At 37.3% G+C, this 17,851-nt stretch overlaps 1 protein-coding gene across 1 annotated transcript in view; it reads right to left on the bottom strand.

Moving 5' to 3' along the window:
* Positions 1–17,851, bottom strand: part of LOC124232365 (BCL-6 corepressor-like) — a 62,163-nt gene that overhangs the window by 16,203 nt on the left and 28,109 nt on the right. The window contains exons 5-6 of the mRNA XM_046649317.1: positions 17,292–17,555; positions 13,105–13,271 (exon numbers count right to left, since the gene is read on the bottom strand). Coding sequence (XP_046505273.1) covers positions 13,105–13,271; positions 17,292–17,555 — 431 coding nt within the window. The remainder of the gene's footprint in view (positions 1–13,104; positions 13,272–17,291; positions 17,556–17,851) is intronic.

Raw genomic sequence — 17,851 nt, 5'->3', positions numbered from 1 at the left:
TGAAAGCTTCTACCTAAGAACAGGAACAAGACAAGGATGTCCACTTTCACCACCCTTATTCAACAAAGTACTGGAAGTCCTAGTTAGAGCATTCAGAAAAGATGAAATAAAATGCATACAAATTGGAAAAGAAGAAGTGAAACTTTATTTTCAGATGACATGACTGTAATGTACAGAAAATCCTAAAGACTCAACCAAAACACTGTTAAAACTAAACAACTAATGCAATAAAGTTGCAGGATATAAAATAAACATACAGGAATTATTTTTGTTTCTATACACCGACAACAAAATAACTGGAAAAGAAGTAAACAACCCCATTCAAAATAGCAGGAAACACAATAAAATCTTAGGAATAAGTATAACAAAGGAGGTGAAAGATCTCTACACTGATAATTATAAGACTTAAAAGAAACTGAAGACTCAAATAAATGAAAAGATACCCTGTGTTCTTGTGTTGCAAGAAAAAATACTGTGGGACTAGAACAAAGAATTTTAAAATTATTTGGAACAACAAAAGACCCCGAATAGCCACAGCAATCCTGAGGGAAAAAAAACAAAGCTGGAGGTATCACAGTCTCTGACTTTAGAATATCCTACACAGCTAGAGTAATCAAAACAGCACCATACTGACAGAAAAACAGATACACAGATCATTGGAACAGAACTAAAACCCCAGAAATAAAACCACACATCAGGGACGGCCTGGTGTCAAAGTGGTTAACTTTGCATGTACCCCTTTCGCAGCCCAGGGTTTGCCGGTTCAGATCCCGGGTGTGGACATGGCACCGACTGGCAAGCCATGCTGTGTTAGGCATCCCACGTATAAAGTAGAGGAAGACTGGCACGGAGGTTAGCTCAGGACCAGTCTTCCTCAGCAAAAAGAGGAGGTTTGGCAGCAGATGTTAGCTCAAGGCTAATCTTCCTCAAAAAAAATAAATAAATAAATAAAAAGCACACATCTACGGACAGTTAATTTTCAACATAGGAGCCAAGAACATACAATGGAGACAGGAACTCTTTTCAATAAATGGTGTTGAAAAACTGGACATCCACATGGAAAAAGATGAAAGCAGACCATTATTTTACACCATGCACAAAAATTAACTCAAAATGGATTAAGACTTGAATGTAACCTAAAACCATAAAACTCGTAGAAGAAAACATAGGCAGTACACTCTTTGACACTGGTCTTAGCAGCATCTTTTCAAATACCATGTCTAGTCAGGAAAGGGAAATCAAAGAAAAGATAAACAAAGGGACTAAATCAGACTAAAAAGCTTCTGCAAGTCAAAGGAAACCAGGAAAAAAAATGTAAAGACCACCACCAACCAGGAAAAAAAAATTTCAAATTACATATCCAACAAGGGTTAATTTCCAAAATATATACAGAATTCATATAATTTAACAACAAAAAACAAACAACCCAATCAAAAAAGGAGCAGATGATATGAATAGATGTTTTTCCAAAGAAGATATACAGATGGCCAACAGGCACATGAAAATATGTTCAACATTACTAATTACTTGGGAAATGCAAATCAAAACTACAATGAGATATCACCTCATACGTGTCCAAATGGCTATAATTAACAACACAATAAACAAGTGTTGGGGAGGATGCGGAGAAAAGGGAACCCTCTTACACTGCTTGTGGGAATGCAAACTGGTGTAGCCACTACGGAGATTCCTCAAAAAATTAGAAGTACAAATACCATATGATCCAGCTATCCTACTACTGGGTATTTATCCAAGGAACATGAAATAAACAATTTGAAGAGATTTATTCATCCCTATGTTCATCCACAATAGCCAAGGTGTGGAAGCAAAGCAAAACATTGATGGATGAATGGATAAAGAAGATGCGGCATATATACAATGGAATATTCTTCAGCCTTAAAAAAAAAGACAAAATCAGGCCATTTGCAACAACATGGATTGACCCTGACGAGATGATCTTAAGCAAAATAAGCCAGACAGAGAACGACAAACACTGTAAGATTTCACTCATATGTGGAAGATAAAAAAGCACATGGATAAAAAGAACAGATTAGTGGTTACCAGAGGGGAATGAGGTGGACAGAAGGTTAAAGGGGTAAAGGGACACATATGTATGGGGATGGATAAAAACTAGGTGGTGAACATGATGCAGTCTATAGAGAAAATGAAATACAGTGATGCACACAGTTATAAGTGATTTACACAGCTATAAGATAACATGACCTCAAATAACTAAACAAAAATTTAAAAAAGAACAGTTACAATAACGATACTACCCAAAGCCATGTACAGATTCAATACAATCCATATCAAAACTCCTACGACATTTTTCATGGAAATAGAAAAAACAAGCTAAAATTTGTATGGAATGCAAAGACTCCAAATAGCCAAAGCAATCCTGAGAAAGAACAAAGTCGGAGGCATCACATTTCCTGATTTTAAACTACAAAACTATAGTACTGGGAGCTGGCTCAGTAGTGTAGTGGTTAAGTTCATGCACTCTGCCTCAGCAGCCTAGGGTTCACTGGTTCGGATCCCAAGTGTGGAACTAAGTACTCATGAAGCCATGCTGAGGGGGTGTCCCACATACAAAAGAGAGGACGACCAGCACATATGTTGGCTCAGGGACAATCTTCCTCAAGCCAAAAGAGGAAGATTGGCAACATATGACAGCTCAGGGCCAGTCTTCCTCACCAAAAACAACAAAAAAAGGGAAAACCTACAGTAATCAAAACAGTATGGCACTGCCATAAAAATAGACACACAGACCAATGAAACTGAATCAACAGCCCACACATAATGCCTACCATATACAATCAACTAATATTTGATAAAGGAGCCAGAAAGACACAATGAGGAAAGGATTATTTCTTCAATAAATGGTGTTATGAAAACTAGATAAGTACAGGCAGAAAAATCAAATCAAACCTGTGTCTTACAGCATTCACAAAATTTAACTTGAAATGGATTAGAGACTTAAACATAAGACCTGAAACCATAAAATTCCTAGTAGAAAACATAAGGAAAAAGCTCCTTGATGTTGATAGCAATAATTTTTTGGATATGACACCAAAAGCACAAGCAACAAAGCCAAAAATAAGTGGGACTACATCAAATTAAAAAGCTTCTTCTCAGCAAAAGGAATCATCAGCAAAATGAAAAGGCAAGCTATGAAATAGGTGAAAATATTTGCAAAGCATATCTTAGAGAAAGTGTTAATATCCAAAAATATATGTATCTGAAGAAGATGAAATCACCATCACCAAGAGATCCTTACAGTCGCAAGTTCCTTGAAGTGTTATTCACAATAGCCAAGATATGGAAGCAACCTAAGTGTCCAGAAACAGACAAATGGATAAAGAAGACTTCTTCTTTACATATAAAGAAAATATAAGTGCATACATATGTGGAATATTATTTGGCTATGAGAAAGAATAAAATCCTGCCATTTGCTACAGCTTGGATGAAGCTTGAGGGCATTATGTCAAGTGAAATTAGACAGAGAAGGACAAATACTGAATGATATCTCTTATCGTAGAATCCAAAAATGACAAATTCAGACAGTAAAGTGGTGGCTACCAGGGGCTGGCAGTGGTGGGGATGAGAGAAATGCGGAGATACTGGTCAAAGGGTACATACTTCCAGTTATAAGACTAACAAATTCTGATGATATAATGTACAGCATGGTGAGTACAGCTATTAATACCGTATTAAGAACTTGAAAGTTGTTAAAGAGAGTCAATCTTGAAAAATCTTAACATGAAAAAAGAAATGATAATTAGGGATGGCATCAAGGATTTAGCTAATACTATTGTGGTATTCCTTTGGCAATATACTAATGTATCAAATAATACATTACACTTAAATTTGAATAATGTTATATGTTGATTATATCTCAATAAAACTGGAAAAAATATTTTTAATGGGCAGAAAATGAATAGACATTTTCTCAAAGAAGACATCCAAATGGCCAACAGGCACATGAAAAGGTGCTCAGCATCACTATTCATCAGGCAAATGCAAATCAAAACAACAGTGAGGTATCACCTTACACCTTTTAGATGTCTATCATCAAAAAGACAAGATAAGCATTGATGAAGATGTGAAGAGAAGAAAACACCTGTGTACTATTGCTGGAAATGCAAACTGGTGCAGCCACTGTTGAAAACAGTATGGAGGTTCCTCAAAAAGATAAAAATAGAACTTCTATACAATCAAGCAATCCCACTTCTGGATATATACTGAAAGGAAATGAAAACAGTATATCAAAAAGGTATCTGCACTCCCATATTTATTGCCACCTTATTGTCAACTAGCTGAGATAAGGAAAAAACCTAAGCGGCCATCAACAGATGAATGAATGGATAAAGAAGATGTGATATACACATACAATGGAATACTATTCAGCCATAAGAAAAAACATGGCATCACTTGGCAAGCCATGCTGTGGTAGGTGTCCCACACATAAAACGGAGAAAGATGGGCACGGATGTTAGCTCAGGGCCAGTCTTCCTCAGCAAAAAGAAGAGGACTGGTGGAAGATGTTAGCTCAGGGCTAATCTCCCTCAAAAAAAAAAAAAAAAAAGCAGAAGTAGAACTCAAAGTAACAGAGTAGAATGGTGGTTACCTGGGACTTAGGGTGGAGGGAGGGGCAGGAATAGGGAGACCTTGGTCAAAGGGTACAGTATTTCAGTGAGACGATGAGTAAGTTCAGTGGCTCTAACGCACAGCACCATGATTATAGTTAACAAGAATGTATTATATACTTGAAAGTTGCTGAGCATAGTTCTTAAATGTTCTCAGTACAAAAAGAAATGTTACTTATGTCACATGACATAGATAATAGCTAACAATATGGTGGTAATCATGCCATATATAAGTGTAGCAAATCAAGAAATCCATTGTACACCTTAAACTTATACAGTGTAAAATGTTAATTATATCTCAATAGAGGGGAAAAAACAAATGAAAGACAACTAAATAAAAATTGAAGAGGTACAGGGGCTGTCCCCACGGGTTAAGTTCAGAGCACTCAGCTTCAAGAGCCTAGGTCTGGCACCTTGGTATGGACCTACACCACTTGTCAGTAGCCAGGCTGTGCCGGCAACCAACATAGAAAAAATAGAGGAAGACTGTCAAAGATGTTGGTTCTGGGTGAATCTTCCATAACAACAACAACAACCACCAACAACAATGAAGAAGTATAATTATCTGTATTCAGATGACATGATCTTACATGTTGAAAACTCTCAAAAGTTGAAAACTCTTACACGTTAAAGACTCTCAAAAACAGTTAGAACTAATAAATTCATTAAAGTTGCAGGTTACAAAATCAACATAAAAGTATCAGTGGCATTTTTATACACTAACAATGACCCATCCAAAAAGAAAATAAAGAAAACAATCCTTCCACACTAGAAGGACTTGCAACTAGAATATACCACTACATACTTTGGGGAAATGGGGGAGAGAAGAAAAAGGAAAAAAAAAAAAAGATTGGCAACAGATCTTAGCTCAGGTGCCAATCTTGAAGAAAAAAATAAAGAACAATCTCACTTACAGTAACATCAGAAAGAATAAAACACTAAGGACAGAAAAAGCCAAAGAGGTGAAATAGTTATACACTCTAAACTATAAAACATGATGAAGAAAATTACATTAGAAAAATTGAAAGACATCCTGTGTTCATGGATTGGAAGACTTAATATTGTTAAAATGTCCATACTACCCACAGCAAATCAGAGAGTCAACACAATCTTTATAAAAATTCCAATGGTATTTTCACAGAAATAGAAAAAAAATCCTAAAATTCTTATGGAACCACCAAAACCCAAAGAGCCAAAGTAACCCTGAGCAAGAATAACAAAACTGGATACATCACACTTCCTAATTTCAAAACATATTGCATATACAGTATTTAATACAGAATGGTATTGGCATTTGAAAAAAGGATATATAAAAGAAGAGACCAGAACAGAGAGCTCAGAAGTAAACCCATGAATGTACAGTCAATTGATCTTTGACAAAGATATTAAGTATACTCAAAATGGAAACGATTGTCTCTTCAACAAATGGTGTTGGGAAAACTGGATATTCAACTACAAAAGAATAAAATTGGACCTGTATTTTATACCACATACAAAAATCAACTCAAGTGGATTAAACACTAAAATCCAAGACTGAAACTATAAAACTCTCAGAAGAAAATGTGGGAAAAGTTTCATGATACTGGCCCGGGCAATGATTTCTTGGATATAACATCAAAGGCATAAGCAACAAAAAGCAAAGATACAGACGTGGGACTTCATCAAACTAAAAACCTTTTGTGAGGGAACCAATCAACAGAGTGAAAAGGTAACTTGCAGAATGGGAGACAATATTGGCAAACCCTGTATCTGATAAGAGGCTAAGATCTAAAATATTTGAGGGACTCCTACAACTCGGCATTACAAAAACAAATAACCCCACTGAAAATTGGGCAAAAAATTTGAACATTTTCCAAAGAAGACATACAGTTGGCCAAAAGGTACAAGAAAAGATGCCCAACATCACTGATCATCAAAGAAATGCAAATCAAAACCATCATGGTATAATCTCACACTTGTTAGAGTGGCTATTCTTGTAAAAACAGAAGATAAGTTTTGGTGAGGGTGTGGAGAATTTGGAACCCTTGTTGGAAACCACTAAAGAAAACATATGGAGTTTAGTTTTACTCAAAAATCTAAAAATAGAACTTCCATATGATCCAGCATTCCTACTTCTGGGTATATATCCAAAAGATCTGAAAGGAGGATCTCAAAGAGATATCTGCACTTCCATATATTGCAGAATTATTATCAATAGTCAAGATAGGGAAACAACCTAATTGTCTATTAATGGATAAACAGATTAGGAAACTATGGTATATACATACCATCTTACTCAGTCTTAAAAAAGGAAATCCTGCCATATGTGATAGATTAACCCAGAGGACATTAGGCTTAGTGTAATAGCCTGTCACAGGGGAACAAATACTGAATGATTCCATTTACATGGTTTATACAATGGTCACTCACTGAAATAGAGAATAGAATGGTGTTTGTCAGGGCCCGAGGGAAAGAAAACTGTAGAGTTGCTGTTCAATCAGCATATTGTTTCAGTTATATATGACAAATAAGTTCTGGATACCAACACTGTAACTATAGTTAACAGTACTGTATTGTGCCTTTAAAATTTCGCTAACAGGGTAGGTCTTATGTAAGTGTTCCTACCACAGTTTTTCTTAAAAAGAGCTGACAGAAGTATAATATATCTGGGGAAAAAAGTACCAAAGAATCAAGTGAGGTTACCAGTCCTCATGAACTTATCACACTTATAAAGACACTCACCTTGTAGTTTCCTTTGTATTTACCTACATGCATATGAAGACCATTTTTATATATTATGACTTCAACCATGAGTGCAAATAAAAATTACTCTGTTAAGGGGGCTGGCCCTGTGGCCGAGTGGTTAAGTTCGCGCGCTCCACTGCAGGTGGCCCAGTGTTTCGTTGGTTCTAATCCTGGGCGAGGACATGCTGCTGCTCATCAAGCCACGCTAAGGCAGTGTCCCACATGCCACAACTAGAAGGACCCACAACAAAGAATATACAACTATGTACCGGGGGCCTTTGGGGAGAAAAAGGAAAAAAATAAAAATCTTAAAAAAAAATTACTCTGTTAAAGTTTAAGAAAACTGAAATTATATTGAGTATCTGGCCCAATAATGGAATGAAACTAAAATCAATAGCAGAAAGGAAACTGGAAAATTCACAAATATGTGGAAGTAAAACCAAATTCTTAAATAACCAATGTGTTGAAGAATAAATCTCAAGGGAAATTAAAAAATATTTTGATACATATGAAAATGAAAGCATAACACACCAAAACTTATGAGATTCAATGAAAGCACTACTACAGGAAAGATTATAGTGGTAAACATTTACATTAAAAAAGCAGAAAGATCTCAAATCAACAACATAACTTTATAAGCCTCAAGAAACTTGAAAAAGAATGAAGTTCAAGGTCAGCAGAAAAAAATAAATTTTAGAGCAGAATGAATAGAATAGAAAAATGATAGAAAAAATGAACAAAACCAAGACTTGAGTTTTTATTAAAGATGAACAAAATTGAAAGTCAGCTAGACAAAGGAAAAAGAATGGACTCAACTAATCTCAGAAATAAAGAGTTATTACAACCGATGCCAGAAAAATAGAATGATTATGGAGAATACTAAGAAAAATCATATGTTGACAAATTGAATAACATAGAAGAAACGCACAAATTCCTAGAAACATAGAATCTACCAAGAATGAATCATAAAGAAAAAATCTGAACAGACCTTTTAGAAAGGAGATTGAGTCAGCAATAAAAACCTCCCCTCAAAAGAAAAGCCCTGACCAGAAGGCTTCATTAGATAATTTTACCAAACATTTAAACATTATTGACACCACTCCTCTTCAAATTCTTCCAGAAAGTTAAAGAGAACACTTCTCTTATAGGAGGCCAGCATTATCTCATACCAAAGCCATTCAAAGTTAATACAAGGAAAGAAGCCTACTGACCAATATCCCTGATGAATATTGATGCAAACATCCTCAACAAAATACTAACAAACTTATTTCAACTGCACATGAAAAGAATTATACACCATTTTCATATAGGACTTATTCTTGGAATTCAAGGATGGTTCAACATCTGAAATTGTTAAATGTAATACATCACATTAACAGAATAAAAGACAAAAATGGCATGGTCATCTCAACTGATACTTGCTATGGGAGCAATGTGTCACCTCAAAGTTCTAATGTTGAAGCCCTATTCCCCACTGTGATATCTGGATATGAAGGCTTTGGGAGATAATTAGGTTTAGATGACGTCACGAGAGTGGGGATCTCATGATGGGATTAGTAAAGAGAAAGGGACACTAGAGCATTCTTCCTGCTGTATGAGGACAGAGCAGGAAGATGGCAGTCTTTGAGGCAAGAAGAGTCCTCACCAGAACCTGACTATGTTGACCCCTGATCTCAGCCTCCTAAACACTGAGAAAATAAATCTGTTGTTTAGGCCTCCATATATTGGGACTTTCCACTCTGAATGCTTAAATATATAATTATTCATACAATCATTTTAATCCACTAGTCAATTAAAAGTTTGTTAGTATCTTGGAGATTTTTGCATGACTATTCATCAAGGATATCTGGTATGCAGTTTTCTTTTCTTTTTTATATCTGTCTGCGTTTCATATCAGTGAAACTCTGGCCTCAAAGATTGAGTTTGGAAGAGTATGCAATTTTTTTGCAAGAGTTTGAAAAGGATTGGTGTTTTTCTTTAAATATTTCCCATAATTAACCAATGCAGCCATCAGGCTCAGGGTTTTTCTTTGTTAGAAAGTTTTTGACTACTTATTTAATCTTCTTACTAGTCTTGGGTCTCTTCAGATTTTCTACTTCTTTATAGTTTAATTTTGATACGTTTTATGTTTCTAGGAGTTTGTTCATTTCATCTAGGTTATCCAAGTTTTTGGCCTACAATTATTCATAGTACTCTCATATTCCTATTTATTTCTGTAGAATGGAAATTAAGGTCACCATTTTCATCTGTGATTTAAGCAACTTGAGTATTTTCCTTTTTTTAGTCAATTTAAAGTTTTGTCAATTTTGTTAATCTTTCAAAGGACAAACTTGTGGTTTCATTAATTTTCTCTTTTGTTTTTCTATTCTCTTTTTTATATCTGCTTTAATCTTTAGTATTTCCTTCCTTCTATGGGCTGAGTTTGTTCTCTTTTCCAAGTTTCTGAAGTTGTAAAGTTGGGTCACTGATTCAGAACTTTACTCTCTTTAATGTAAGCATTTATATGTATAAATTTCTCCTCTGCATAACTTCTTATGTCCCATAAGTTCTGATAGGTTGTTTTTTTTGTCTCATCTCTAAGTATTTTCTAATTTCCATTGTGATTTCTTCTTTGATACATTGGTTGTTTAAAAACGTGTTCTTTTATTTCCAAAAATTTTCTAATTTTCCAGTTTTCATTGTTATTGACTTCTAACTTCATACCATTGTGGTAAGAGAAGATACCCTGTATGATTTCTCTCTTTTTAAATCTATTGAGACCTAATTTGTGCCCTAAGATATGGTCTACCCTGGAGAATGTCCTATGTGCATTTGAGAAGAACATGTACTCTGTTGTTGGGTAGTGTTCTTATGGGTCCATAAGAATTAGCTGGTTGATTCTGTAGGATATTGAAGTCTCCAACTACTATTACAGAACTTTATATCTCTCTCTGCAATTCTGTCAATTAAGGCTTCATATATTTTGACGGTCTGTTATTATGTACATAAATGTTTATAACTTTTATCTTCTTGCTGTATTAAACCTTTATTAATATATAATGTCAAAAGGTCTCAAAACCTTTTCTGACTTAAAGTCTATTTTGTCTGATATTAGTATATGCACTCCTGCTGAATTCTGGTTACTGTTTGCACAGAATATCTTTTTCTGTCTTTCGATATCAAGCTATCTGTGTCTTTGGATCTAAAGTGAGTCTCTTACAGCCAGCATATAGTTGGATTGTGTTTTTTAATCCATTCTGCCAATCTCTGTCATTTGATTTAGAGAGTTTAATCCATTTACATTTAGATTAACTACTCATAAGAAGAGACTTACACCATTTTTCTATTTTTTTTAATATGGCTTACATCCTTTTTTGGCCCTCATTTCTTGCACTCTGTCTTTTGTGTGGAGTTACTTTTTTGTAGTAAAATGTTTCACTTCTATTTTCATTTCATTTGTGTATATTCCCTGGCTGTTTTTGATTGTTATACATGTAACATTCTAGTTTATAATCCTCTAATGTGAATATAGCCATCTTAATATCATTAACATAAAAACTCTACTCCATACAGCTCAATCCTTGATGAGTATCTTTCAGTTACTGATATCAGAGAATTCTATCTTTATACAAAATGGTTTCCAAAAATATAGACTAATAATTTTTTTTACATGCATTAGTCTCTTAAATCATTTAGAAAAAAAGAGTGGAGTCACAACTAAAGCTACAATAAAACTATCTTTTAAATTGTGCATGTATTTACCTTTAAAAGAGATCTTTATTTCTTCACAGGACTTTAAGTTACTGTCTAGTGTCACATTTGAACCTGAAGTACTCCCTTCAGCATTTCTTTCAGGGTAGTTCTACTACTAACAAACTTCTTCAGCTTTTCTTTATATGAGAATGTCTTAATTTTTGAATGTCAGTATTGATGGATATAAAATTCTTAGTTTACAATTTTTACTTTAGCATTACGAATATATCTCTTACTAACCCCTGACTTCCAAGCTTTCTGATGAGGAATCTGCTGATAACCTTATTGGAGACCCATCTACATGCTAAGTCACTTCTCTTTTGCTCCTTTCATGATTCTTTTTGTCTTTGTCTTTCAACAGTTTGATTATAATGTGTCTCAGTGTGGGCCTCTGAATTTATCCTGTGTGGAGCTGCTTGGGCTTCCTGAATATTTATATTCAAGTCTTTCATCAAATTTGGAAAAATTCTGACTTTCTTTTCTTCAAATGATTTCTCTGCCCTTTTTCGCCTCTCTTTTCCTTCTGGGAAACCCACAGTGCATATGTTGATCTAACTGACAGTACTGTAAAGATCAATTAAGGTCTTTTAACTTTTCATGTATCTTTTTCCTTTCAGTTCTTCAGATTTGATCATTCAATTGTCCTATTTTCAAGTTTTCTGATTCTTTCTTCTGCCTGCTCAAATCTGCCTTTTTGAGCATGTGTGAGAGGAAGACTGGCCCTGAGCTAACATCTGTGACAATCTTTCTATGTTTCCTATGTAGGATGCCTCCATAGCATGGCTTGATGAGTGGTGTGTAGGTCTGCGCCTTGGGTCCATACCTACGAACCCCAGGCCACCAAAGCAGAGCACACGAACTCACCCCTATGCCACTAGATCATCCCTCAGTTTTTTATTTCAGTTATTGTAGTTTTTCAGTTCCAGAATTTCCTTTTAGTTCCTTTTTATGTTTTCTGTCTTTACTAATATTTCCATTTTGTACATACATTCTTTATTTGTCCAAGTCTTCTTTTATCTCTTTCAGCACGGCTAAGTTGTTCTGGAGTCTTTGCCTAGTAAGACCACCATCTCATCTTTCTCAGAGGCAATTTCTATTGATTTATTTTTTTTCTTTAAATGCGTGACACTTTCTTGTTTCTTTGCATGTCTTGTGATATTTTTGTTGTTGAAAACTAAACATATAAATCATATAAGGTAGTAACCTGGTTGCTTTTTTTCCTTCTCTAATTGTTGTAGGATGTCTCTGTGCTGGGGATGAGCATGGGATATAAGTGTAAATTCTTCTCAGGTCTTTTTTAGGCTGTCTCATTTCCTGGGTGTGTGCAGTGACTTCCTAGATTCACTTGTATATGTGGTTGCTTTTGAATGTCCTACTCTTAACATTTGGCTCAAAAAAGAGAAAATTAAGGGGGTAGAAAGAAAATATTTTGGCTAGAGGAGGAGGGACTTGTAACAATGGTGATAAGGGTTACAACACTGGCTGCCCACTTCTGTTACAGCAAATCCATCATGAGAAGCAGCAATCAGAGCATACATCCCCAAAATTTGGAGAACAGAATATTTTTTCCCATCCTGGCTCCAACAAGGTGCCTGTAAGCTGCTCCAGGAACACACACACAGCTGCCTGCAACAGGGCTACTCATGGAGGACAAGTAAACTGCTACTGAGGTAAGAAGCTGAAGTTGCCCAAAATTAAGTGCAATTTTGGTGCAATATCTAAGCCTTCCTGGAAATTGCAGAAGACTCCAGAAGAGTTCAAAAGTAGCTATGTTACATCAGACAGATTCTGCCAATGTAACTGTTGTCTAGGTGAAGAGACAGACTCTTGGTGCTTCTTACTACGCCAGTTTTTCTCTCATGTCCCAAACGTTTCAGTTACATCTACTTTTCCAGAAATATCTCTATGATTCAATTTCAAAAGATTTTGCCATCTTCCCTCTAGGTGTTTCTCTACATCCCTGAGAACTACTCCCTAGCCACCAGCAAGACATGCCACTAACCTGGTTCCATCCTGGGCACTGCAGTTGACATCAGCACCATATTCAACAAGGTATTGAACAATGCGGAGCCATCCTCTTGCACAAGCTTCATGCAGGGCACAGTAACCTGCATTGTCTTGATGATTCACGTCGCAAATCTTGTTTTCCAGGCAGTACAAGACTAATTCCTATGCAGAGGAGAAAGATGGATGCCATCAGATCACCATACAATGAGCCTCATAATAATAACCTCTTCACAGCTTTGCAGTGTCCACTTTCAAAGACATCCATCTCCAGGCCTGAGAACCCACTGTAGCATGGGCAGACATCCTGGTGAGTGGGCAAGAGCATGTGTGGAAGGCTTGGTGATGGGGAAAGTGTTGTCAAGGGTTCTGCAGGTTTAAATCTGCCCGCACCTTGAAATCTGGCTCCACAGCCCCAGCTGCCTAGCCCTGTGGAAGTTACCCTTGAACTTCTCCAAGCCTCCATTTTCTCTTCTGTGAAACAGGAGAATAATAACAGCATAGGGCTGCTGATAGGTTGCAATCAGTTATGAAAGCCCTCAGCCCAAGGCCTGGCATGGTGAGCACAGAGAGATCCAAGCTGCTAATATCTTAGATGATGCACTGATAAGTACCGGGCATTCTTACTTGATGGGTTCATTCACTAGGTGGTAGTGGATGAAGAGTTTAGATAACAGTATATAAGAACAATTCACAGTGAGTGATTAAATGAGTTAGAGAACATTCCTCAACCTAAAGAGCCTGGGAAATTAGGCAGGTCCTCATGCTCCTATAAAGATCAGAGCCTGAGAAGAAAATTCTTCCATTTTAATATTAGAATTAAAGAGGATTTTCCCTCTATGTACCACACAAAATGCTTCAATAACCTCATCTCTATTTTGCCTCATTCTCCACCCTACTTGGGGCTGAATCAATATAATATTTTCATATTTACTTAAGTTAGTGACAGGAATCAACCTGTACCTTTCAGAAACTAAATAAAAGTCTTCCCCTCCAGCTTTTTAGAATATGTTCTATGTAAAAAGTTTGCATTAAAATCAGTTACTAATTTCACTTCTTTGTCATGTTAAAATTATTAATAGTTATCAAGACCACAGACTGTACAACAGAAACAGTATGAACTTTAGTTAATAATGCATCATTATTGACACATCAGTTCTAACAAATGCAGCACACTAATTCAAGATGTTCATGTTAAGACTTCGGGGGAGAAGGGTGTAAGGGAACTCTGAATTTTTGCTCAATTAGGTAAATCTAAAACTGCTTAAAAAATAGTCTATTAATTAACATACACACCCTCACAGACACACTGCTCCCAGTACACAGAGCAGTAATTTATTCAATGTTGTATTACCTTGGTTAAGAAAGTTTCAAACATATAGAACGGTATTTGCAACCTGAAAACAAATTACACTATTTTCCTACAAATCATGCCCAGTAGAGTTGTCAAGTTCTGAGAATGTGGAGGGGAAGAGGGAAGGCAAAGCCTGAAGGGGACCTACCACTTGGTAAGGGGGAGCTCAGTGGACTCACAGCAGGCTTCCCTGTGACAACTCTCAAATGACTCATCTGTCAAACCTAAAAGAGGTGTCATTCTAGCCACCTAAAGATGTGAGGTGGGTTCTGAAAGACCTTTTATGCCCTTTCTAGGACATGTCAGTCAAAAGTGACCACTCACTTGGAAGTTAACTAGAATGTTCCACACGTTCACCCTGTGAACCTAATGTTGCAAGCTGGCACACCTGGCCATTGGTGCCCTGTTGCTTCAGGTCACTAAAGTAGCTCCTTTCCAAAACAAAAGGAGGAAGACAGAAAACATGCCCCCAACACATTTCTTTATTCAGATCCTGATCTGCCATAAAGCCTACAATTGTCTGGGCTCCCAGGCCACCTACCCTGCAACCCTGGATACTGCGCCAGGATATCATATGAAGCTGCCACTCTTTTAGCAAGCCCTCACTAGCCAGACTCCAGTGGACAGCTGTAAGCTAATGAGTTGTGTCCTCTGCCAAGGAAAGGCCCCATCACATGGCTCTGGGATCGGGTCTGAGCACCAGTGACCACTTTCCACAGATCCATTTACCCAGGTTCCAGCAGCCTGCCTGGTGTCTGTATCAACCCAGAGTTTATTTGCTCTGACAATTATGGCCTTCATGTGGAAAGTTTCTCAGCTAATAGGGTTGATGAGATGATGTCAAGGCTGATGAGTATGTTAACTTTCTTTTCCTGGAGGATGACAGCAAAGGCAGGAGTAACTGGACAGCAAGGTCAGATTTTTTGCCATCATTTGTCTTAACTGTTTTACAATCACATACTACTTTTCATTCCCCAAATGAATGTATTTGATGTTATCCAACAGTAATATCTATGAGATATCACAAACAGAAGACAGCATTATTCTTATTCAGCACTTGGTGAAATAGAGGACAAGAGAGGAGAAAACTCAAGTTAAAGTTTACATAACATATGAGACTTATAATTCATGTCTTTTAGTACCTGGTTCACCACTAAGAGTCAAAAGACCCGTGAACAGCCCCAGTTCTAGAGGTGCAATCCAGCCCCAGCTCTATAGATGCAATCCAGCAATGATGAACGTCCCTAAAACCTTCTCTGTTGGGGTCAAGTATGCTAACTACATCCTTCTAGTTTGAAGGCCTGTAAATGAACAATATCAGATGTCACCAACTGTTAGAATGGTTAAGAGCCTGGACAAGTCCATCTATCCAATATATTTCTTGGTTTACGTTTTACACTAGAAACTGGAGTGTCTGAAGGACAGCTCACCCATTCCTAAACAGAATCAAACTGACTTTGTAGGACAATTCTCTATTAATTGGTTGTAAGTCAAATGCTACTTACCGCAAAATGTAAATAAAAGCCATTAACCTGAAAAGTCTTATTAATTTTTTAAATAACATGACTTATTTTATTCATGGAAAAGTTAACTAGCATCATTAAATGCAAAAGCATGTGGTTGGACATTCACATTTTAGCCGAAGAAAGAGAAGCCTTTTTACCAGGATGTTTGTGTGTCTCTGGCTATGCAGGTGATCTGTTAATAAAGATCGGAAGACAGACGTTGTTTCTAAACTTCAAGAACCAGATTAACAGGACACAAAGCCCAGACAGCCTTTTTCTTGCACATAGTATAAGCAAAGTAGAAGACAGTTCAAAAGGAAACAACGATGGAGACTAACTTCAGGGAAACTTTTGCAAACATATGCATTCAAACTGTACCTTCACCATGTGAAGCAAACTGTTGTTCAACTTTAAAAAGTTTAAACTGCCATAGCTGACCCAAACCATTATTCTAAGGTAACTCTGCCGTAAAACGTCCCAAAAGTAGGACTCAAAGTTGAAAGCTTTCATCTTGTAGTTAAAAAGCTGGAAATTATAACTGGCAACCTGTGCAATTACGTATTGAATATTCAACTAATATCTCAAAATGTAAGAAGTGAAATTCCAACTACTATTCAAGTGGCAGTAATTTCAATAAACGAAACCAGTTATTACATCAAAAGTCTCAAAACCACATGGACCATCAAAGGCCTGATAGTCTGAAATGGTATACATAAGGAGAGCTCGTTCAAATTGCTCCTTGCTCCAGGACTCAAATCCACCAAAATGGAAACTTACTTAAAGGACCAATGAGGTTCTCTTGAGGACTCTGGTGCCAAAAGGAGACTGGTGGAAATGATGCCAAGATCAAAGGCAAGGCCAGGAGCCCTGTCCTCAATGGTAGGTAGAGTGGGCCATCCTCCTTCCCTCCCTCCTCTCATATCCAGTGCTTGCTGGAAACAGAAGTGTCCCTTCTCAACCATGAGTAGTAATGAGCAAATGCTTGGCATGAGGGGATCTAGCTCAGTGCCATGTAGAACTTATACCCAGTCCTCCTTGGTGCTGCTTCTCTCAGCTCACAGGAAACCAATGGGCTGCCACTGGAATTTAATCTTTGAGTAACTGAGCTGACTACCAAATCCTTCCCTAAAGTCCTCTCCAGGTAATCCATTGATCTCCAGAACAGACATGTTGAAATGAACAACAGCACATTCAACCAACAACAAAAAGTACCACCAAACTCAGAAAGCGTTTCAAAGGACCAACACAGAGGATGCTGGCCAACTTCCAACATTCTACCTATGCAGCCAGTGGTTTCTGAATCCAGGAACCCACAAAGACACTCACCTCATAGCCCAGCCAGGCGGCCCTCTGCAGGAGAGTCTCTCCAGCACCCTTATTGACAATAAGTCTCCGTGCTTCCGGTGGCATAGGTGGAATAAGGGGCAAAGGGGAGGTCTCTGAAGGGGAGCCTGAATGTGACAGCTGCAAGGACTCAGAAGCTGGCAGCAACTGTTGCAAATGGTTGAAGGTCTTTCGGTCCTGCTTGGCTGGTGACAGATCATAGTGGGAACTGGGCTCCAGCTGCTTTCTGAACCTCAGGATGGTCCCCTATCACAAAACCAGGCAGGGCACACATTTTAAGGCTGGCTTCCAACACCACCTCTTCTCTTCCCTGACTGGAACGAGGCACTTTTTCCTTTTCCTTTGTTTAGGGGAGATTGGTTGGGGGTCAGGGAGTGGGCAGGGAGGCAGGGAGGTAGTGTCACAGACGGTTGGGAGAAGAGGGTACATTCTTACTAGCTTGAAAATTCACCAACACTTAGGAGACACGCCCCCTATAAAGAGGAATTGCTCTTGGGGAGGAATCCAGGAAAAGGAAAGCTTTCTTCTCAAGAAGCAGGAAG

This window comes from Equus quagga, unplaced genomic scaffold (assembly GCF_021613505.1).
Source record: "Equus quagga isolate Etosha38 unplaced genomic scaffold, UCLA_HA_Equagga_1.0 HiC_scaffold_51_RagTag, whole genome shotgun sequence".
In the NCBI taxonomy this organism is placed as follows: domain Eukaryota; kingdom Metazoa; phylum Chordata; class Mammalia; order Perissodactyla; family Equidae; genus Equus; species Equus quagga.
This window is presented reverse-complemented; position numbering and strand designations above follow the sequence as displayed.